We start from the raw sequence: 24,375 nt of genomic DNA, 5'->3' as shown, positions 1-24,375 counted from the left end.
CTTATTAAATGTTATATATTCCCTCTCCTTTTTCAATTTCCGTTTCTTCTGCACTCCTTATTCTATGGTATAAAGTATCCAAATGATTTGATTAATTGGTACACGTCGCATCTATAATGAACTTAATATATTCCATAAACCAAGACCAACCATTTGCTTGGAGAAAAAAAGAAATAATGAAATAGAAAATCAAGAGAGACTATTTGGTGCATGTGGTTCTATTTATACCAATATCATAGTCATGGCCGCATTATTTTGATTACGAGAATATCATATAATCTCATTGAAAAGAAGAAGAAAAAAAAAACAATTAATTTACTAATGACCAAAGCAAATGGTTGATTGAATCAATTTCTATACGTTTATTTGTTTCTTAGATAACTCCGCCATTGGATATACAAATATAATTCGTGGGTTTCAGATCACACTCATCCTCATCTATAGAAAACAAAAAAGAAAAAAAAAAAAAAAAACATATAGAGTTACTGAAAGGTAGGTATATCAACTTTTGTTTCAGAGATGTAGTTATCAATGAATTTGTTTGAGAACTCCGTTGGCGGCTGCACAGAAACCCTGAAGCGTACGTAATTCATTTGCAAGAGCTGGAGAGAGTCTGAATTTCTGCAGTTGAGTGCTGCACTGCCGGGCAGAATTGAGAGCAACTAACATCTGATTGCTAGCCACCGCATAACGTGCATTCTGAAAGCTCTTGAGTGCACCCGTTATCTGGTCATCCCCGGAACGAAGCTTCAACGCACAATCAATGTACGAATTCTTCGTGGCCTTGTCTGTGGCATTGACCACAAATTTATCCACGAGACCCATCACAGTTATTGACTCGAGGCTAGCACAATCGAGGGATGTTCGGCCGAGGGCTTTGACGTCCTCATGGGAGCTTCGGCTGTACATGTTGTAGCACTTGTGGCAATACACTGGGTCTCTAGTTTTGCGGCACACGTTGTTTATTAGTGCTGCATCTCCACTCACAAATGCAATGAGGCCAACAAGCATGGCCACAACAACGAGAACAAATTTGCAAGCGGAAACCATTTGAGAATATATAGATCTATTTAATGCAAATTAATTAAGAACAAGTACAACGAATTAACTCAAGGATGTTATTATGAGTCATGAACTTGCCATTTTATAGCTTACAAGGCTCCTTGAAGTCCCTCAATAAAGGGGGAAAGTAGGCTATAATTAGGCCATTTGGTATTGCTGAAAGGGTTGCTCGCCTATGCAGGCCGTTTTGGCCTTTTATTTTCTATTATTCTCAAAACAAAAATATTAACAAATAACCTAAAACACTCACAAAAACGCTTCTTTTGTTTTCCGTTCTAAAAAAAAAACTTCAACAAACAATCTTTCGCGTTTAATTGATTAGCAGCTCCTTTTTCCAACCAATAAGAAATTGCCTGAAAATTTATTTTCTTCTAGCAACAAATAAGGAGCTCAATTTTATATATGGGTTTTGACTTCGTGGCAAAACGACATTTTGTCAAATTTTTCATTTAGGCTACGTTTCTTTCCGAATAATAGATATTTTTTTTCTTAGAAAATGTTTTTAGTAAAACCTGTTATTGGCAGTTTGTTTGTACAGAAAATCAACAATGGTGGGTTACGGCTGACGACCTACACTAGCAGATTTCAGCCAGTTCCATCGGAAAAATTTGGCACCCTCCTGTTGGGCGGTTGGCGAACTCCGGCGGTGGATTCTTGCGAATGTCGACAGCAAAGTCTAGCGAACTTCAACAATGGATTTCGGCGAACTCTGTAAGCGACAGATGACCACCGTCGAACGATTCTTGCAACTACTGGTAAACTTCTGCTGTGGCCGAAAATAAACTGCGGTTTAGAAAAAAGGAACCCCCTTTATGGAAATTAAAGACAGATTTTCTAGTCAACCGAAAATGCTTCATTTGTTTTGACAAAAAGCTTTTACTTATTTTCCACTATTTGGTGCAATCAACAATCTTGGAGAAACTGAAGACATTTTCGATTATTTAAGGAAACCTCCTTTTAAGCCGCACAAAAGGATATAAATATATATTTTTTTTTTTCTGAAAACCATTTTTGAGTCTGACTTTCTCGTTGTTGCGGACAATCTTTCGCTTAACTCATTTTCAGGCGCCACAGTGGATAGATCGTACTAATGCACCCAAGGAGATGCCATGTTGAATATGCGCCTATTTAAATTCAATTGAGGGTAAAATTAATCCTATAATAAGTGATTCAAAAATGTATGAGTCTAATTACTTAATCTTAATAAAAAAAGCATGTGATAATCAATTATTATAACGACATATTTTTTTAACTCAGTTTACAAGTTACCTTATTAAATAGGTTGTTAACTTTAGTTTGTCTTTTCACTACTAAAACATCTAGGAAAAAATGTATTCAAAGGACATATTTTACTCTTAAAATGAACGCATGCTTGTTTGTTCTTATTAAATGTTATATATTCCCTCTCCTTTTTCAATTTCCGTTTCTTCTGCACTCCTTATTCTATGGTATAAAGTATCCAAATGATTTGATTAATTGGTACACGTTGCATCTATAATGAACTTAATATATTCCATAAACCAAGACCAACCATTTGCTTGGAGAAAAAAAGAAATAATGAAATAGAAAATCAAAAGAGACTATTTGGTGCATGTGGTTCTATTTATACCAATATCATAGTCATGGCTGCATTACTTTGATTACGAGAATATCATATAATCTCATTGAAAAGAAGAAGAAAAAAAAAACAATTAATTTACTAAAGACCAAAGCAAATGGTTGATTGAATCAATTTCTATACGTTTATTTGTTTGTTAGATAACTCCGCCATTGGATATACAAATATAATTCGTGGGTTTCAGATCACACTCATCCTCATCTATAAAAAATAAAAAATAAAAAAAAAATAAAAAAAAATAAAAAAACATATGGAGTTACTGAAAGGTAGGTATATCAACTTTTGTTTCAGAGATGTAGTTATCAATGAATTTCTTTGAGTACTCCGTTGGCGGCTGCACAGAAACCCTGAAGCGTACGTAATTCATTTGCAAGAGCTGGAGAGAGTCTGAATTTCTGCAGTTGAGTGCTGCACTGCCGGGCAGAATTGAGAGCAACTAACATCTGATTGCTAGCCACCGCATAACGTGCATTCTGAAAGCTCTTGAGTGCACCCGTTATCTGGTCATCCCCGGAACGAAGCTTCAACGCACAATCAATGTACGAATTCTTCGTGGCCTTGTCTGTGGCATTGACCACAAATTTATCCACGAGACCCATCACAGTTATTGACTCGAGGCTAGCACAATCGAGGGATGTTCGGCCGAGGGCTTTGACGTCCTCATGGGAGCTTCGGCTGTACATGTTGTAGCACTTGTGGCAATACACTGGGTCTCTAGTTTTGCGGCACACGTTGTTTATTAGTGCTGCATCTCCACTCACAAATGCAATGAGGCCAACAAGCATGGCCACAACAACGAGAACAAATTTGCAAGCGGAAGCCATTTGAGAATATATAGATCTATTTAATGCAAATTAATTAAGAACAAGTACAATGAATTAACTCAAGGATGTTATTATGAGTCATGAACTTGCCATTTTATAGCTTACAAGGCTCCTTGAAGTCCATCAATAAAGGGGGGAAGTAGTCTATATTTAGGCCAGTTGGTATTGCTGCAAGGGTTGCTCGCATATGCAGGCCGTTTTGGCCTTTTATTTTCTATTATTCTCAAAACAAAAATATTAACAAATAACCTAAAACACTCACAAAAACGCTTCTTTTGTTTTCTGTTCTAGAAAAAAAACTTTAACAAACAATCTTTTTCGTTTAATTGATTAGCAGCTCTTTTGTCCATCCAATGAGAAATTACCTAAAAATTTATTTTCTTCGAGCAACAAATAAGGAGCTCAATTTTATATATGAGTTTGGACTTCGTGGCAAAACGACATTTTGTCAAATTTTTCATTTAGGCTACGTTTCTTTCCGAATAATAAATTTTTTTTTTTTTGTTAGAAAATGTTTTTAGTGAAACCTTTTTTTGGCAGTTTGTTCGTACGGAAAATCAACAACGGTGGGTTACGGCTGACGACCTACGCTAGCAGATTTCAGCCAGTTCCATCGAAAAATTTTGGCACCCTCTTGTGGGGCGGTTGGCGAACTCCGGCGGTGGATTCTTGCAAATGTCTACAGTAAAGTCTAGCGAACTTCAAAGATGGATTTCGGCGAACTCTGTAAGCGACGGATGACCACCGTCGAACGATTCTCGTAACTTCTAGTAAACTTCTGCTGTGGCAAAAAATAAACTGCGGTTTAGAAAAAAGGAACCCACTTTATGGAAATTAAAGACATATTTTGTAGTCAACTGAAAATGCTTCATTTATTTTGACGTAAAAGCTTTTACTTATTTTCCAGTATTTGGTGCGATCAACAATCTTGGAGAAACCAAAGGCATTTTCGATTATTTAAGGAAACCTCCTTTTAAGCCGAACAAAATGATATAAATATTTTTTTTTTTCCGAAAACCATTTTTGAGTCTGACCTTCTCCTTGGTGCAGACAATCTTTCGTTCAACTCATTTTCTGGCGCCGCCGAGGATAGATTGGACTAATGAACTAAAGGAGACGCCGTGTTGAATATGCGCCTATTTAAATTCAATTGAGGGCAAAATTAATCCTATAATACGTGATTCAAAAATGTATGGGTCTAATTACTTAATCTTAATAAAAAAAGCATGTGATAATCAATTATTATAACGACATATTTTTTTAACTCAGTTTACAAGTTACTTTATTAAATAGGTTTTTAACTTTATTTTGTTTTTTCACTACAAAAACATTTCGGAAAAAAATGTATTCAAAGGACATATTTTACTCTCAATATGAATGCATGCTTCTTTGTTCTTATAAAATGTTATATATTCCCTCTCCTTTTCCAATTTCTGTTCCTACTGCACTCCTTATTCTCTGGTATAAAGTATCCAAACGATTCGATTAATTGGTACTCATCGCATCTATAATGAATTGAATATTTTCTATAAACCAAGACTAACCATTTGCTTGGAGAAAAAAAGAAATAATGAAATAGAAAAATTAAGAGAGACTATTTGGTGCTTGTGGTTCTATTTATACCAATATCATAGTCATGACTACATTATTTTGATTACGAGAATATCATATAATCTCATTGAAAAGAAGAAAAAAAAAACAATTAATTTACTAATGACCAAAGCAAATGGTTGATTGAATCAATTTCTATATGTTTATTTGTTTCTTAGATAACTCCGCCGATGGATATACAAATATAATTCGTGGGTTTCAGATCACACTCATCCTTATCCAAAGGAAAAAAAAAACATATAGAGTTATTGAAAAGTAGGTACATCAACTTTTATTTTAGAGATGTAGTTATCAATGAATTGTTTGAGAACTCCGTTGGCGGCTGCACAAAAACCCTGAAGCGTACGTGATTCATTTCCAAGAGCTGGAGAGAGTCTGAATTTCTGCAGCTGAGTGCTGCACCGCCGGGTAGAATTGAGAGCAACTAACATCTGATTCCTAGCCACCGCATAACGTGCATTCTGAAAGCTCTTGAGTGCACCCATTATCTGGTCATCCCCGGAACGAATCTTCAACGCACAATCTGAAAATTCTAAAATGACTCCAAACAACACCTATCCAAATGTCTAGGTGTTTCACAGAAATTATTCAGAAAAAGATCTAACCTAGCAGTTAAAAGATCAACCAAATATAGATATGAATTAAGCAATCAAGAACAAATATTTGGTTATGAAGAGAAAATCATTTAGAGAACTCTCTAAATGTAAAACCTCTACGGGGCAGCCAAACCCAGGAAATCAATTCACTATAAGAAGAATAAGGAATACAAGAAGAATTACAAAACCTTTGACTCTTCCTTGCATACGACGAGAGACCCACTTGACTTCTACTTTAGTAGCCCTTTCCAGAACATCTGGCACAATTCTTCTAAAAGATTTCCTTTCACCAGAACTCCGATTGGCTTCATGTATTTTCGTTTCACAAATAATCTTGAACAATATCTCTCACTCTAAGCACTTTAATTTTTCTCACCAAAATACGTACCGTGAATAGCAAAATTAGTTTGCTTAAATAGAAAATAAAACAAATTAAAGCAGCCATGTCCGGACATGGATAATTAGGTGTCCGGACATGGTTAGGGTTGCATGATCGTAACCACATGAGGTCCGGACACCAAAGGCATGTGTCCGGACATGCTACTTAAAAGCTTGCTTTTTGGAAATGGGGTCCGGACCCGGCTTTTGGCGGTTCGGACCACTCCTTCAAACTATGGTTTCTGGAACTGGGGTCCAGACCCTGCTTCTGGCGGTACGGACCTCTCCTTAAAAACAATGTTTATGGAAATGGGGTCCGGACCCTGCTTCTGGCGGTCCGGACCCCTCCTTCAAAACATTGTTTTTGGTTTTTGTGTCCGGACACGGCTTCTGGCGGTCCGGACATGCTCTAGAATCTGCTTCCTAAATTACTCATTTTCAACTCCGTACATGTAAACCGAATGAGCCAAAACCTAAACTAACAAACTCGCCCTTTGGCCATTCGGGAACAAAAATAATTGTAGTACATGAAAATGACACATCAAAATAACTCCCCGTTTTTGTCTTGGAAGGACAAAAGAAGCAAAAAAAATCTAGAGTTTTAAACAAGGAAACCAACAACCAATGAATTCTTAAGTATAACCAAACAACACAAAAAAAATTATTCTTGCCAAAAGCTTTCCTTGATAGACTTCACATCTTTCTCCAAATTCGTTAGGCGAGTGTTGATGGCTTCAATGCTTTGGCCTTGAGTTTGAAGTAAGTCAATTATTTTAGTTAATTGACTTGAAATATCTGATGATCCCGAGGAGGACGCAGCTGGAGAATCTTGAGCAAGTGGAGGCGCCTGCACAGCTGGAGCGTGAAGTCGAAGTTGGGCATTTTACTTCATCACAGTTCCTTTGCCAAAGTAACCTTTAGGAGCTTCCATATGTTCATTTGCAGCAATTTTTTGCAAAGTGGCGTGCAAAATCTTCGTAATGAGACCGCCATAAGGTAATGCAATAGAGTGATCTTCATGAAGCTCGATCATTGTCAATACTAGATGAGTGCATAAACAAAACTCAACACAAGTAATGATGCCATAAATCATCATTGCTCGTTCGATAGTCACATGACTATGTCGAGAGATTGGCCAAATATTCTGCAGTACAATCCGAGTTAACAGCCTCTCTGGAGCCCGTACATAGCCAATCGGAATTTTGTTCAGGTCTTCATCCCATACAAGCTGCCGACTTGGATTAAGAACCGCCATGATTTCAGCTTTTGTTGGTTGTGGATCATCTTCCAGAAATGGAAGCGGCTTCTCATTCGTCAATGGAATCCCAGTAACTTCACTGATCAGCTCAGTAGTGATATTGAGAGTTTTCCCGGAGACCTTGGTCTTCAATAATGGGGGACCAACCAAGTCAATATCGTCAATGTTGTAGTAGAATTCCCGAACTAACCGAGTGTCGGCATTCACAGGAACAAACAATGGTGTCCATTGATTTGCCTAGAATATGTCATGAATGAATCGAAACGGTTCCACTTTAAGATCATTTTGCTCCACTCCACGCTCGATCACAATTTTGCGTGTCAAAATTTTGTCTTGGAGGATTGATTTTTCTTCTCGAGTGCGCTTTCTTCTTGGTGTGGATTCCGAAATTGGATACACCATTTTCTGCATTCACACCCCAAACAAATACAAGCACATATTATTCTTGAGAAACATCATTGTAAACAACATTTTGATATGAAATAGGTGATCCCACAAATTAGATGGATGCAACAGAAAAAAATTTTAAATGTTGAATATACCAAAACAAAACTTATTACAAGAAGATGAAGAAATATAAATGAAACCAATTTCATTTAGACATTTTATCAAACAAGTAATAAGCATTGAGATATTGATGATCATATTGAAAAAAATTTCATGAATAATGAACATACCTTTCCTAGACACTTCTCAACTAACATCTAAAGATCAAACTCACTGGAATAGAGCAATGTAATGTAAGGAAACGAAGCACACATGCAAACCGGAGTCTTTGAGACATTTGAGCAAACACATGGTGTGCAAAAAATATATATGCATGAAAAAACATACATCAAGATGAAAATCCCATTCCTAAACACATGATAGTATATGTATTTTGCACCAATGATAAGAACTAGAAAGAAAGCATAATGGGAATCAAAGAATCAAGTAATTCGGAATGGCAATATTAAACCCAAAACAGTCACCGTGGAGAATTTTATTTGAACAACACAATTGAAAAAAGGAAAAGAAAAGAACCCATACCTACTATTATGGATTGTGCATACGGGAAAGTGACGCAAAGAAATCAGAGATATCAAAAGAAAAACAACAAATTATATGAGGAAGAGGTGGTGCAGCCGAGAGAGTGAGAGGACGGAGATGGAAAGAGATGCAGGGGTTTTAAACAAAATTGTTGATACAACCAATGCAATGGGCGTGTCTGGACAGGTAGGCACAGTGTCTGGACCGCAACAATTAAAAATAAAAAATAATAAAAACCAAAAAAAAAACAATAAATTAATCTTTTTTTTATTATTATTATTTTTTTTATAAAAGGAACAGAAAACAAACAGAACTTGTTTAGATATCCAATAACCCATGTGTGTCCTTATGAAATCTTAACAATTCGGAGTGATCAAAAAAATTACACTTACACCATAAATGTACCATATGCAAGACACAACCTTATTCTGTGAATTCAGTCAAGTAAGCAATTATCAGAAATCTCATGTGATGGTGTAGTGTGTGAAAACTCCCATTAAATAAGATTTCATCAATGAAAGGTAAATCTAGGCAGACATTTTGTAAAGGAAGACAAACAGTCTGATTCAAGCCAAGTAAAACCTTATAATGTTAGGACCTAGATTCCCTCATCCGATACACTCCCCCTGAGACTAATCATTCGCTTTTACCATGTCCTTTAGTAATCATCTATTTCCACAATGATTGGATCACTGATTCTTTCTTTAGGGACAGACAGAAGCAAAACTAAGTCATTTGAGCTTATTTTATGCCCCTTTTTTTTTTTTTTAAAGAAGATGTTGGAATTTTTAGGAGCTAGGTTCAACTAACGAGTTGGTCAAGTGGATAGAACTGACACTACCTATCTTCCAAGCAAAATGTTTGCTCCAAATTCCCAAACACATAACAAAAATCTAAACCTAATGGGGGCAAAAAGTGCACAATTTCGAACATCAGAAAAACTGACTCTTACTCCTTTAACAGTTTTCAGAAAAACAAGGTATATCATAAACATATGGAGCAATAGATGTAAATTGCAGAAATATTGACCCCACTCATATGTAAAATATTCATTTGAGCACAAGACATGAGAAACTGACTATCCTACAAATAAAACAATCTAAAAATAAATAAATAAATAATCAAAGAAAATAAAGACAAAGCAAACAAAAAAAATCAAAAACAAACAAAAATGCCCTAGAACAGCTATAGACAAATATCAATATGTTCAATTTCTAGGCATGTTCTATGTATACAATCATGAGAGATCGCATACACCAATAACATTCCTGAGATACTCAAACCTAGATCCATCTAGAGGTTTTGTAAACAAGTCAGCTAATTGGTGTTCAGTAGGCATAAATTCAAGAGATACCACCTGGGTCTCTACAAAGTCAAGGATGAAATGATGACGAATGTCAATGTGTTTCGTGTGTGAATGTTGAACAGGATTCTTTGAGATGTTGATGGCACTCGTATTGTCACAGTAGACAATCATTTTTCCTTGATCAAATCCATAGTCCGCAAGAAGTTGCTTCATCCAGAAGAGCTGTGTGCAGCAGCTCCCAGTAGCTATATATTCGGCCTCAGCAGTAGAAAGAGAGATGGAGTTTTGTTTCTTACTCATCCAGGCGACCAAATTCGTTCCCACATAAAAGCATCCGCCTGATGTACTCTTCCGATCATCAGCATTACTAGCCCAGTCAGCATCAGAATATCCTGCAAGTTCAAGATTTGTATTAGTAGAGAAATAAATTCCAAAATTTATTGTGCCATTGACATACCTGAGGATCCATTTAACTGTTGTCAGATGAGATTCCTTTGGATTAGCTTGGAATCGAGCACATACACCCACACTAAAAGATATATCTGGTCGACTAGCTGTAAGATAAAGGAGACAACCTATCATGCTTCTGTATACGGTTTGGTCAACAGATTTCCCAGCCACATCTGCACTCAGCTTAATACTCATGCTCATGGGTGTGCGAGCATGACTTTTTCCATCCAACCCAAATCTCTTCACAAGATCTTTGGCATACTTTGGTTGAGACACAAAGATACCTTTGTTGGATTGTTGAACTTGAAAACCTAGAAAGTAGGTCAATTCACCAATCATACTCATTTCGAACTCTTGCTTCATTTCTGTAGAAAATTGATGAGCCTGTGAGTCGACCGTAGAGCCAAAGATAATGTCATCTACATAAATTTGGACAATGAGACGTTGACTGCCTTTCCTACGGATGAACAATGTACGGTCAGCCTGTCCGGATGAACCCATGTGCAAGAACGTATGTTGTCAGACGTTCATACCAAGCTCTCGGAGCTTGTTTCAATCCATAAAGCGCCTTTTTCAGCTTGTAAACATGATCCGGATAAGTTGGATCCTGAAATCCTTTTGGCTGAGCTACATATACTTCGTCTTGAAGAATGCCATTGAGAAAAGCACTCTTGATGTCCATCTGATATAATTTGATCTGGAGATGACATGAGATGCTCAACAAAATTCTGATAGATTCCAATCTGGCTACCGGTGTGAATGTCTCATCAAAATCCACTCCTTCAACTTGAGTGTATCCTTGAGCAACCAATCGAGCTTTGTTTCTTACCACTGTACCATGCTCGTCCGATTTATTCTTGAAGATCCATTTAGTGCCAATGATATTCTGATCTTTTGGTTTTGGAACCAAATTCCAAACATCATTCCTAACAAATTGATTGAGTTCATCATGCATAGCCGCAACCCAACTCTCATCTTCTAATACCTCAGTAACCTTCTTTGGCTCAAACTGAGAGAGATAACAAGAATAAGTGACTTGATTGACCACCCTGTTTCGCAGTCGTAGCCCTTCATTCACATTTCCCAGCAAATTTTCTCTAGGATGATTAAGTTTGACTCTAGAGGATGGTGCATGAGAGACCAAGTGTGGAACTGGTGAATGAGTCATGCCTTCTGCATCTGAAGGTATTGATGTACGGACTGCTGAAACATTCAGACTAGGAGGTTCATGAGTTTTATCAGACATATCAACTTGCTCCCCCTCAACCTGAGGTTCTTCTTCTGCAAAATGCTCCTTGGTAATTTCATCATCGATGACAACATTTATTGATTCCATTACTGACTTGGTCCTTTTGTTATATACATGACTGGCTCGACTTGTATTGGAATATCCAAGAAAAATTCCTTCGTCACTCTTTGCATCAAACTTCCCCAAGTTCTCCCTATCACGAAGAATGTAACACGTACTTCCGAAAACCCGAAAGTATTTGACAGTGGGTTTTTTGCCTCGTCATAGCTCATATGGTGACTTGGTAGTTGTTGGTCTGAGAAAAACTCGGTTAACAATATGACAGTATGGACTGCTTCTCCCCAAAAATGTTGTGCCCAATTCTTAACATGTATCATCACTCTAGCCATTTCTTGTATGACTCGATTTTTCCGTTCAACTACTCCATTTTGTTGAGGAGTTATGGGGGATGAGAATTCTTGTTTGATACCTTGCTAAGCACAATAATTTTCAAAACTTGAGTTCTAGAATTCTCTGCCATGATCACTCCTGATCCGCTTGATGAGACAATCTTGTTCATTTTGTATCTTATGAAACAAGATCTAAGCTTGTTCAAAGGCTTCAGATTTTTCTCTTAACAATATTACCCATGTGTATCGAGAGAAGTCATCTACGATCACCATAATATATTTCTTGCCTCCAAAACTAGCTATTCGTGTCGGGCCCATGAGATCCATGTGAAGAAGCTCTAAGTTTCGAGAGGTAACAATACCTGAGATCATTTTGTGAGGAGTTCTAGTTTGTTTCCCCAATTGACATGGGCCACATTTTCCTTTATCAGTCTGATGAATCTTGGGTAAATCAGCTATGGCTTCTGTCTTTGAAATTCTGACCAGGTCATGAAAATTTAGATGCCCCAACCGTTGATGCCACAATTCTCCAGTATCCAGGGTTGCCTTATTGCATTTTATTGGAGAAGTTGAGGAGAGACAATAGCACGCTCTCCTCCCATCAACCATTTTCCTTGAGAATCAAATATGCTGCATTCTTTCTTAGAAAACTAGACCACTAGATCATAATCACAAAATTGACTGATGCTCAATAAATTTGCCCGGAGTCCTTCAACATATAGCACTTCTTGTGGAGTAGGAGCACCGAAAATTTCCACAATTCCTTGACCGATCACCTTCGATTTGCTGCCATCTCCATAAGTGATGCTTCCACCTTCTTTTCCTTCTTTAAGCTCTTTGAATAGAGACTTATCACCTGTCATATGTTTTGAACAACCACTATCCAGAAACCACAAGCAAGAGTTAAGCACACTTAAGGCAGTATGAGCAACAAGACATAGATGATCTTTCTTTTTAACCCAGACCTGTTCCTTTTGAGGAGGAATTTGCACATCCTTGTCAATCAAATTAGACATATCTTTTATATCAACAGAATTTTACAAAACAGCTAACTTCTCACTAATAAGTTTCACTTGAGCAGTTAAAACTTTTAGTTTATTCCCAATTCCAGGTTCATCTAGTCTAGGGATATTCTTCTGAGACCATGGTTGTTTAGCCCTGACTTGAAAACAGTTTGGTCGAGTATGACCTTTGACACCACAATGAAAACAAGTAGGGATGAAGTTAGTCCTTACCGGAACTTTGAATTTCAACTTATTTTTCTTGGTCACATCTTCTGAACTTTCTTGAGGTAAGCAAGAATTTCCAATTTCCACATCTTTCATTTTAGGTTTCACAAACATGATTTTAGAAGTGGTTGCAACATTTGAAGAAGAAGAATGAACATGTTTATTAAAACCCAATCCAGTCCTATCATGTGAATGTTTCTGATTCCCTAACATTTGATTCAGTTTATCACTAGAAAATTTCTTTAAATGATCATTCGAATCATTCAAGTCCTTTTCCAGAGATTTCACTTTAGCAATCAGCATGAGGTTTTCAGAAGTCAAAGTGTTTCGAATAGCTAAACATTCATCCATAGATTTCATTAATCTTTCTTTTTCAAGTTCAGCTTCTTTCAGATTTTTCAGATTTTTCCTATTCAGCTTGTTCAATTTATCACATTCCACAAACAAGTTATTATAAGCAGTCTGTAAATTCACCTCATCATCTGATTCAATTTCATATTCGTTTATCATATGAGGTGAGTTAACAGTCTTATAATAATTATCATAAGACGCAGTAAAAGCTAAATAATTCACTCCTCCTTCAACTTCTTCTTCGGATTTTTCATCATCTGATTCATCACTCTGAGTGACATTGAAAGCTTTATCTTTGGATTTTTTCAGATTAGCACATTCAATTCGAATATGACCCCAACCCCCACATTCATGACATTTTCGTCCACTAGTGAACTTATCTTTCTGATCAGTCTCTAAGTTCTCACGTGGATTACTTCTAAATTCACCTTTAGGCTTCACAGGAATTTTTGAGTCACGATTTTTAAACCTTCCATTCACGGGTCTAAAAAATTTTCTAAATTTTTTAGCAAACAGGGCAAATTCTTCATCATCCCTAGAATCCTCATCAGATGACCCACAAGAATTGACTTTAACATTTTTTGCTTTGAGAGCAATGTTTTTAGTTTTCTTGAGTTTTGGTAGAATTAGCTCAAAGGTCTGAAGGGAACCTACAAGTTCTTCTTCTCTCATAGTATATAAGTCTTTGCTCTGTTGTATAGCAGCAATTTGGGGAATAAACATCTCAGGCAAAGATCTGAAGATTTTTTTCACCACTCTAGCATCATCCATTTTCTTTCCCAAATTAATGGTAGAGTTTCTAATGGCACTAAGCTTTGAATAGAATTCATCAAAAGTTTCATCTTCCTGCATTCTAATCTCCTCAAACTGAGAAACCAACATTTGAATTTTTGAAGTTCTAACAACCTTAGTTCCTTTATGTGTGATTTCTAAAGTTTCCCAAGCTTCCTTAGCTATTTCACATCTAGAAATTCTAGAAAATTCCTCATTTGAAACAGAGATGTAAATAGCATTTATAGCTTTGTCATTCGCAGTAGCATTATTCTTTTCCTCCGTTGTCCATTCAGCTATTGCTTTGTCTGGACGTGTCCATCTAGATTCAACAATATGCCAAACATTAATGGATTTAAAGTAAGCTCTCATATGAATTTTCCAAAGCGTATAAATTGTTCCGTCAAAGACGGGAAAAGAATTAGGAGCAACCGTAAGAGACATTTGATATGGAGTCCTGGATCACACTCAGGAAAAAAAAATTCCTTCACAGAGTGAACCCGCTATGATACCAATTGAAAATTCTAAAACGATTCCAAACAACACCTATCCAAATGTCTAGGTGTTTCACAAAAATTATTCCGAAAAAGATCTAACCTAGCAGTTAAAAGATCAACCAAATATAGATATGAATTAAGCAATCAAGAACACAGATATTTGGTTACGAAGAGGAAACCATTTAGAGAACTCTCTAAATGTAAAACCTCTCCGGGGCAGCCAAACCCAGGAAATCAATTCACTATAAGAAGAATAAGGAATACAAGAAGAATTACAAAACCTTTGACTCTTCCTTGCACACGACAAGTGACCCACTTGACTTTTACCTCAGTAGCCCTTTCCAGAACATCTGGCACAATTCTTCTAAAAGATTTCCCTTCACCGGAACTCCGATTGGCTTCACGTATTTTCTTTTCACAAATAATCTTGAACAATATCTCTCACTCTAAGCACTCTAATTTTTCTCACCAAAATACGTACCGTGAATAGAAAAATTAGTTTGCTTAAATAGAAAATAAAACAAATTAAAGCAACCATGTCCGGACATGGATAATCAGGTGTCCAGACATGGTTAGGGTTGCATGATCGTAACCACATGAGGTTCGGACAACAAAGGCATGTGTCCAGGCATGCTACTTAAAAGCTTGCTTTCTGGAAATGGGGTCCGGACCCGGCTTCTAGCGGTCCGGACCACTCCTTCAAACTATGGTTTCTGGAACTGGGGTCCGAACCCTGCTTCTGGCGGTCCTGACCTCTCCTTAAAAACAATGTTTCTGGAAATGGGGTCCGGACCCTACTTCTGGCGGTCCAGACCTCCCCTTCACATGATAGTTTCTGGAAATGGGGTCCGAACCCTGCTTCAGGCGGTCCGGACCCCTCCTTCAAAACATTGTTTCTGGTTTTTGTGTCCGGACCCAGCTTCTGGCGGTCCGGGCATGCTCTAGAATCTGCTTCCTAAATTACTCATTTTCAACTCCGTACACAAAATGTAAATCTATATATTTTGGAATTCAAATTTTGGATGCTAAAATTCACCATCACTGAAACCCAAGGAACCAAAAATCAGTAAATTGTCACTCACATATACAGTATAACATTTGACCAATCCAAAACAATATAAACATACCCTTCGGTCTTTTTCCCAGCATATTCTCAGCAACCAAACAGAGAATACCAAAAATATCAAACACCCAGAAAGCAAAACGACCAATCACCAAAACGAGAAATACCCGTCAAAATCAAACCCAATATGACCACAAATGCGCACATAACCATGCGAAAATTAAAACCCAAAAACAGAGAGGAAGGGGTGGCTTTCTGGCCACTTGTTCAATTTTTTTTTTTTTTTTTTTTAGGTTTAATTTTTAAATTAAATTAATAAAAAAATTAATATTTTGACGTGGAAAAATGGTGTATATTGATTGGGACTAACGGGCGTTACACAAATTTGAGAAAATTTAATGGTGGGGATTTATTTGACATTTTGATTAACCCACGGAGTAAAAACTCTAAAAAAAAAAAAAAAAAAAAAAAAATAGAGATTTTACAGTTTTTGCGGGTTGACTCAGGGATTTATAATATATTTATATTTTTCTCAAACGAGCCTTAAGGGTGTTAAACGCACTTTTGAGGTCCTCAAACATGCCCCTAGTAGGAAACCCGTGATATTTAGTTGATACTTGTTTGCTAACTTTTTTTTTTCATTTTTTTTTTTCCTACTTCTTTTTGGATGAATGAAAATAAATTAACAAACATTGAAAAACTATGATTTACATCCATCTATAAAGCTTGTCCCTTCAAGTGTTAAAGTGTTGATTTAATGATTAAATTTATATTTTCCTATTAGCTTAAACATTTGAGGTATGTGATGATTTAACATGATATTAAAGCCAAAGGTTTTGAGTTTGAACCTTGACTTCGTCAATTACCTCCCATTTCATTTAAATATTTTATGTGTTGGGTCTTACATATTAAAAGTGGGTGATCTGTTTAACTCCAAATTCTAACGAAAGGGGATAAATTGCATCAAATTAGAAGTTCGCGGGAGTGAAATTGAGAGTTTTTGAATTTTGAGGTCTTATTAAAATGGGTGGAAGTTCATGGGGTCTTTAGGAAGTTAACCATTATTTTAATTTCCAGAAATTAAATAATTTTACCATAATTAGGTCTTTAATTGGAGAGCTCCGACAAACATTTTTCAATAATTGGAGTCTTATTCTATCTTTGCAATTTCTTGTTTTTCTCTCTCTCTGCCTCATGAATTATTTTCATCTTTGCAATTGATAATCTCTTTTAATTATATTTGGGGTCTTAATTAGAGAGCAATGACTAACCTCTTTTTTATACCGTAACGAAGGCCACTTTATCTCTATGAGTTCTATTAAATCACCACTTATCCCAAAATTTTAAGTTGATAGGAATAACTAAATTTAATCACATAATTAATACTTAACACTCACCCTCACATGTGGACTCAAACTCTTTTTTAATAAGTGAAACCTAAGATTTGTATTTTTTTTTTTTTGGAAGTATTTTCCACTATTTTCATCTTATATGAAAAATTAAGCAGGCCCAACTCTCTCAATTGTTTCGCTTTGTTTACATTCCATTAATTGCACCAAAAATAACTCTAAAACCTATAACTCACTACCGGTCCATACCAAACACACTTCAGTGGTCTTTGTTTATGATTTAGTGGTAGCTATGATACCAATAGAGATTCCAATCCACCTTGAAATCATATATATATATATATATATATATATATATATATATATATAATCTACTAATGGACATATATAATTAGATTATTTTAAAAATCATTAATGCACGATTTGCCCCAGTGGTGACTATTTCTTTCATCATTGACTGATTGCCCAAAAATATATAAAAGTAAAAACCCAAAAATATATGAAAGTAAAAACTCTCCCACTAATTGATTACCTTGTTGGACCATGTTGTGCACGCTCGAAGACTAACCAATTAATAGTCATCAACCCACAAATGTCCGTCCACTTTCAAAAGCAAATCAATTTGCAAGGAATATGATTAATTAATTCCATGGAAATCTAATTCCATCATTTGACCAATTTGCACAAATTTGGAAGATGATTAGTTATGTGTGAAATGCATTAAGCATTTAGATTTCCACGGAATCAAATTCCTTGTAAATTGATTTCCTTTTGAAAGTGGACATCCATTTCGCCATTGCCTTTGTTGTAATGTAAGACTAAGAGTGGTTGTTCCATTTCAACTCATTACTCATTTGGAAGATATTATTGAGAATATATCAAAAATGAAGCAAGCTATATATTAGAACATAGTTCTTAGATTTCCACGCTATTATAACTCCTATATATATATATATATACTTGAAGTGGACAAGTTTGTAACGTATAAGAACTAATGAGTTTACTTGAGATTTATTATAAATAGAAGACAATTTCTCCCATTGATCATTCATGGGAGTCAAAACTCAAAACCTTGTGTTCATAAAAATTTAATACAAGCTACCATAGAGTTCATTTTTAACATTGCATTATCTGAGTAGTCTTTATTATCATGCCTTTGTCGCATTCAATGGGAATAGGATCCTCACGTGTCCATAATGGATTGGAGAATATCCAGTTCCTGATCATTTGACATAGTAGCAGCATTAAAGGCGAAATTTTGTGCATGGGTGGGTCAAAATTTTGCTAAAACAAGTTTGCTGAAGGCGGAATCTACTTGACTTGGATTGGCTTTGAAATGTTGCTGTCTTCTTCTTTGTGGATTTTATTGGCAAGTTGGAGATTAATAGAGAGCATCCATATTTTTGTTCATTAACAAAATTGTTTTTTTTTTTTTTTTTTCATGCTTGTATGGATGAAATAATACCGATTTTAGTATTTAATTATAACGTTTTTTAAGTGGGTATTTGGGTTTTAAATTGTTTTGACAATACTTTCGTACTTGGGTGCATATATCTTCAATAGATATATATTAAAAAATTTCATTAACAATGCGGTTAATGAAAACTAGGTAAAACATAACCAAAATTTATTGTACAAAATGGTTTTAGGATTGCTAAAACAAGAGTATTTTTTGTTGTAATTAACCGCCGGTCCTCATAAGATAGAAATTAACCGCCGTTTAAATTTAATGATTTTTTCAATAACATTTGTTTTATTTTCATTATTATTTTTTAATATTTTTTTGTTATTCTTTTCTAAAACACTTTCACAAAATAAATAAATAAATGAATAAAATTATAATTAAATTATAATGAAAACATGCGCTAGAAATGAAATCACAAATAGGAGCCTTTGCTGCTTATACGTACCGGCCACTTTGATGTAACACTTACGAAAAACACAACAGGATGCAAGAAAACACAACACAACTGTATATGGAGTCTAACCAAGCTGTTAAAGACGTCTCATTCCCAAGGAATTTGGGATAAACTGAATACTTCTCATAGATCCCAATAAGTTCAAATTACACCACTTCATAACATTCTACCGTGCACTTATTTGATCAGAGATAAGAGATAACAAAAACAAATGATAACAATGACGCGCCAAACATCAACTATCTATGGGATGCATGCCTAGGAAATATAAGATAAACCTAAACCGAACCCACTGAACATGCACATGCCTTATGACGACCTACAAGATATATATTGTCATCAATTGGTGATGCCCACGGGACTTCGGGAAAATGCGTCTCTAATTGCCCTCATTTCGTTGACGATATCATTTGTGGGCAAACGCTCATGAGGTGATGTTGAAGAGCACAACAATCCAATCTGCAACATCGAGATCAAGCAATCCACAACTCTACTTCTAGGATTCAAATGATGATCAACTTCTTCAATTATTGCGCTTTCTTCTATATCAACGTTATTTGTCTCATCATCATCTTCATTTTCTTGAAAGGGTATTGACAAGTCCACTATATCCATGACACGTTCCGGCAAAGCCATTGCAGTAAACTTTTGAATGCTCAAACCTTCTTTGAACATGTCATCGGTCGGTTTTTTCCCAGTGAACATCTCCAGCAATAGTACACCATAGCTATAAATATCTCCAAGTATAGAAATTTGGCCACCCATCCCATACTCTGCAATTTATTAATACATTAGTACATGATCACTAGATATTATAGATCTATACTTAAGAATTTATAGTTATATATTTATATATATAAGACCTAAGAATTAGACATATTAAAAAAAAAAAAAAAAAAAAAAAAGACCTAAGAATTAGACTTGGACCTATCAAAATTAGGTTTGAACTTTCGTTCATACTTTAGCTAGAATCGAATTATTGGTTGAAAACAAACCTGGAGGAATGTACCCGATGGAACCCTGCAATGCAACTGAAAAGTCTGACATACTTCGATTTTTGGAGGGATTTTGTGATGCGTCAATGACGAACTTTGCTAATCCAAAGTCACCAACTGGGCCACCATATCTTCATTGAGGAGGACATTGCTTGGCTTTAAATCACAATGAACAATTGGTGTTTGGCAATGGAGATGAAGATATTGTAATGCATAAGCAACATCCATGGCTATGTTCAGTCTCTGAATAAAGCTCAATCTCTTGCATTGATGTTGCTCATCCTCTATAGGATGCAGCCACTGCTCTAAGCTTCCATTACACATGAACTCAAAAACTAGACTCTTAAAGTCGTTCCCTTGATGATCAATACTTGAGCAAGCAGTGATAACCTTAAGGAGATTACGATGTCGTAAACCTCTCAAAACATTGCATTCATTAACGAAACTCTTGGAACCTCCTCGTTGTTGAAGGTTTAACACTTTAATTGCAATAACTGCTCCATTGCTAGAAAGAACTCCTTTGTATACAAAACCAAAACTACCAGAACTGATCAAATTGTCCACAAAGAAACCATTAGTTGATGCTGAGAGTTCTGCAAAAGATATGCCAGCCAATCGCCTATTCATTAAGGAAGATGCAGCCAAAGGTCTCTTTCTCCAATTTTTAACATTACAACATGTGATGAAAAAACATAGTAGAACAAGTTCCAATATGATAGGAATTACTACTTTGAGTGCAAGGCGTTTCACGGATGCACGTGTACTACTTCTGTAGCATGTTGGCAAATGTAATTCTGGGACACCACCACATAGTTTGTAATTTCCAAAGATTGAAATTGCGCTTACATTCGAAAAAATCCCTTCACTTGGCACTTTCCCAAAGAGATCATTATCAAAAAGATTGAGATGCTTAAGTGACAAAAAGTTGCTAAGAAATTCAAGAATCTGCCCTGACAAGTTATTGCGCGAAAGATCAATTTCTTCTAAACCTCTTAGTGTCTTCAAAGATGGAGGAATTGCTCCTTCAAATGAATTACCCTCCAAATGAAAACTCACCAAACTAGTACAGCTACCAAGGGAAGTTGGAATTTCACCAGATAATTTATTATCTGAGAGATCTAACTTCCAAAGATTTTTTAAGGTACCTACTTCAAATGGTAGTGTACCTGTCAACGAATTATGAGACATGACCAAATAAATTGAAAGGGATGAAAGACCAATAACTTGTTTTGGTATGGCACCATTGAGATTGTTAGTAGAAAGGTTTAGTTCAAGCAAATTTTGGCAGTTTCCTAGGCTTGGGGGTATACTTCCCACAAATTTGTTCTCATCCACGAGGAGCTTTATCAATTTAGTTAAGTTACCTAAAGAGGATGAGATCGACCATGAAAATTTGTTATTGTTCAAATATAGTACCTGTAACTACTGGAGCTTCCCAAGTGCATCGGGGAGAGGACCACCCAAATTGTTACCTTGTAATTCAAGATCGGTCAAGTTAACAAGGTTGCCAATCCCAATGGGAATGCCTCCATGTATCTTATCTCCACCTAGAGCAAGCCGCCCCAGCTGGAAGGAAAGGTTGGCTATAGAGTTGTGCAGTACACCACCAAATTGATTGAATTCGAGAGTCAAGGCCTCTAAACTTGTACAATTAGCCAAAAAATCCAGAAAATTCAGGTCACCAACTTTCCCATTTCCAAGTCTATTTTCTCCGAAACCCAGATAAACCAAGCCACGCAAACCTCCTAGATTTTGAGGACCGTCCCAATGAGACCATTTTCACTAAAGTCAAGCTTGTGAAGTCTAGACGCATTTACAATGACACGAGAATATGTCCTATGAAACTATTAAGACTGCTAAAAAATGCTTTTAGGTTAGGAAGACTAAGGCCAACATCTGATGGAAGGCTTCCATGCAATTGGTTTCTAGCAACAGAGAAATGGTATATGGAAGATATATTATAAATGAGAGGAGAGATAGTACCAGATAGATTATTCATCGCAAGACTGAAAAATCCCAAGACTAATAGACGACCAAGCACACTAGGTATGCGCCCATTTAGATTGTTCTCGTGGAGGGAAAGAACAAACAAAGAAGAAAAGTTTCCAATCCACGCTGGGATACTTCCTGTAAGGTTGTTCACAGCAAGTCTCAGGTAAACCAACTTTGACAATGTACTGAACTGCTCTGGAATCTGCCCAACAAGCTTGTTGTACACAACATCAAGCACTCTAAGTTGTGTACAATGACTTAGATTACTTGGAAGGTTCCCACTAAAGGAATTGAAACTCAAGTTAAGATGCTGCAGGCGCCCTAGTCTTCCCACTTCTTGAGGAATTTCACCATAGATGCTGTTGTTTCTCAGGTCGATTCCAGTAAGGTGAGTAAGATTTCCAATAGAAGGTGCTAAGGTGCCACTCAATCTTTGAACTTGTAAGTTGAGAATCATGACTCTTTTACTGGAGGGGGTGCAAGTAACACCAAACCAGTTGCAGAAGTGGGTGGAGTCATACCACAAGCTCATGATTTGAAGTGGGTCTCCACTAATCTGATTCTTGAAGGCAAGCAATGCCAATCGATCGGACTCATCTGTAAAAGTTGGAATTCTTGCAGATTTCAAAGTTGGGCTCTTAACCTAGAGAAGAATTCCGTGAAAGAATATGAAGAAAATCAGCTGGGAATGCAGACAAGAGTGCTTCATCTGGTTGGGAATATAATTTATCAAGACTAGGGTCCAAGTCGAGTTTGTTTGATATGAAAATATCAAAAATTTCCAATGAGAGTCAAAAAGAAACAAATTTTAGTGGGTCAAGCGATTGGGATAATATAGATGGCGAGGCCTAGCATCTTTTAAGTAGAGTGTAATGACGCATGCAATTCAAACTTCATTTTGATAGTTGTTGGCCCACCTATAGGTAATGAAATTCGTCCGACTACTCTTTAACATCTATTCAGTTTCATTGCTTTGTTTGCTGCATTCTTTGTCGTCCCTAATTTGTACCTAGTTATGGAAATATGAAGTAAAATGTTTTATGATGAACTTTATTCTTGTAGCGTTTTTTCAACAACTTATTTAACACTTGTTCCAAAAGCTTAAACTAATAGGTAGAGGTAAATTTATTCACTTAATCATTACTTTGACATTTCACTTCATGTGTGCACTCAAACTCCTAGAGGTGAGTTAACGAAGTTAAGGTTCGATCCCATGACATTTGGGATTACGTTTGAAAAAAAGAGCTTTTAAGTAGCGCTTTTTCACAAAAGCTTCATTTCTAAGCTTTTACTAAAAGTGAGTTTTGATCATTTTTAGGCTTTTGACCTTCGAAAGCGCTTTCCATTTTTTTTGACCAAACCGATTTTTTTTTTTTTTCAAACGAGCTTTTATGGTGTTAAATGCACTTTTGAGGTCCTCAAACGCAACCCCAAACACGCCCTTAGTTGGAAACCCGTGATATTTAGTTGATACTTGTTTGCTCACTTCTTCTTCTTCTTCCCTTTTTTTTTTCTTCTTCTTATTGGATGAATGAAAATAAATTAACAAACAAGCTGAAAAACTATGATTTACAAACGTCACAATTGCTAAAAAACTATGAGGAAATTAGATGCTACTGCTACATCCATCTATAAAGCTTGTTTCAATAAGTGTTAAAGTGTTGATTTAAATGATTAAATTTAAGGTTAAATACTCTTTTGCCGCCTAGGGTTTCAACACTTTATTTTCTCCCTCTTCGGGTTTTATTTTTATCACTGGAGGTAACTGTGGTTTTGATAAAGACCAAGATGATACATTCGTTAAAATTCTGTCCAAAACTTAGCAGAACGTCACGTCTGCACCAATCTAATGTTGCCAAGAGTCATATAATTAATTTTTAAAAAATAAAAAATAAAAAAGAATATATGTATTAAAAAAAAAAAAAAACAAATTTACGGGTGGCTTTGGCCAGTTTTGAGGTGGCCTGGCCACCCCATATTGCCGATTTGGCCACCCCCTAGGCTCCAACCCCCATCCAGCCGTTGATAGAGCTTATTTCTACATCTACATTTCCAGGAGAAGAGATAGCCATCATCTTCTCCATGAGATGATATTATTGCACTGAAACCCTACCTTTTTTTCGTGAGAAGGAAAGACAAGAGTGGCAATGCAAGGCTTGCAATTTAAGCACCTGTTCTCGCAGCCAGAAGGCTTTGATCCCAGCACCATTTCCCTCACTGTACCCTGAGGATGATATGCCAAAGTAGGAAATAATTAATTAGCAAGAAACAAAAACTACAGTGTATATATTTGACTGAGCGAAAAATGAAGAAATTATGAAAAGACTTTTCCATGGAGAATAGGAAAACACCCAGATGGGTCTACAACGAAAGAGAAATCACCCAAATCGGAAAACACCGTGCCCAAACGGGCCAAATGGGGATGGCCTGCCCACCCCC

The 24,375-nt window shown here is 36.3% G+C and overlaps 2 protein-coding genes and 1 pseudogene across 2 annotated transcripts; all 3 read right to left on the bottom strand.

Annotated features, from left to right (window-relative positions):
- Positions 1–528: 528 nt before the first annotated feature.
- Positions 529–1,050, bottom strand: LOC132162331 (pectinesterase inhibitor-like). The gene has a single exon (XM_059572576.2). It carries the CDS (start codon positions 1,048–1,050, stop codon positions 529–531), a length of 522 nt encoding a protein of 173 aa, XP_059428559.2.
- Positions 1,051–2,982: 1,932 nt separating this feature from the next.
- LOC148583371 (pectinesterase inhibitor-like) lies at positions 2,983–3,504 on the bottom strand. The gene has a single exon (XM_088511384.1). It carries the CDS (start codon positions 3,502–3,504, stop codon positions 2,983–2,985), a length of 522 nt encoding a protein of 173 aa, XP_088367510.1.
- Positions 3,505–19,288: 15,784 nt separating this feature from the next.
- Positions 19,289–22,645, bottom strand: LOC132162328 (putative LRR receptor-like serine/threonine-protein kinase At3g47570; annotated as a pseudogene).
- Positions 22,646–24,375: the final 1,730 nt, after the last annotated feature.

This window comes from Corylus avellana, chromosome 10 (genome assembly GCF_965113065.1).
Source record: "Corylus avellana chromosome 10, dhCorAvel1.hap1.2, whole genome shotgun sequence".
Taxonomy (NCBI): Eukaryota; Viridiplantae; Streptophyta; class Magnoliopsida; order Fagales; family Betulaceae; genus Corylus; species Corylus avellana.
Note: the sequence above shows the minus strand (reverse complement) of the source record. Positions and strands in the feature narration are given on the sequence as shown.

Coding starts and splice junctions, on each gene's coding strand:
- LOC132162331 (XM_059572576.2), bottom strand. CDS start 1,050: ATGGTTTCCGCTTGCAAATTTGTTCTCGTTGTTGTGGCCATGCTTGTT.
- LOC148583371 (XM_088511384.1), bottom strand. CDS start 3,504: ATGGCTTCCGCTTGCAAATTTGTTCTCGTTGTTGTGGCCATGCTTGTT.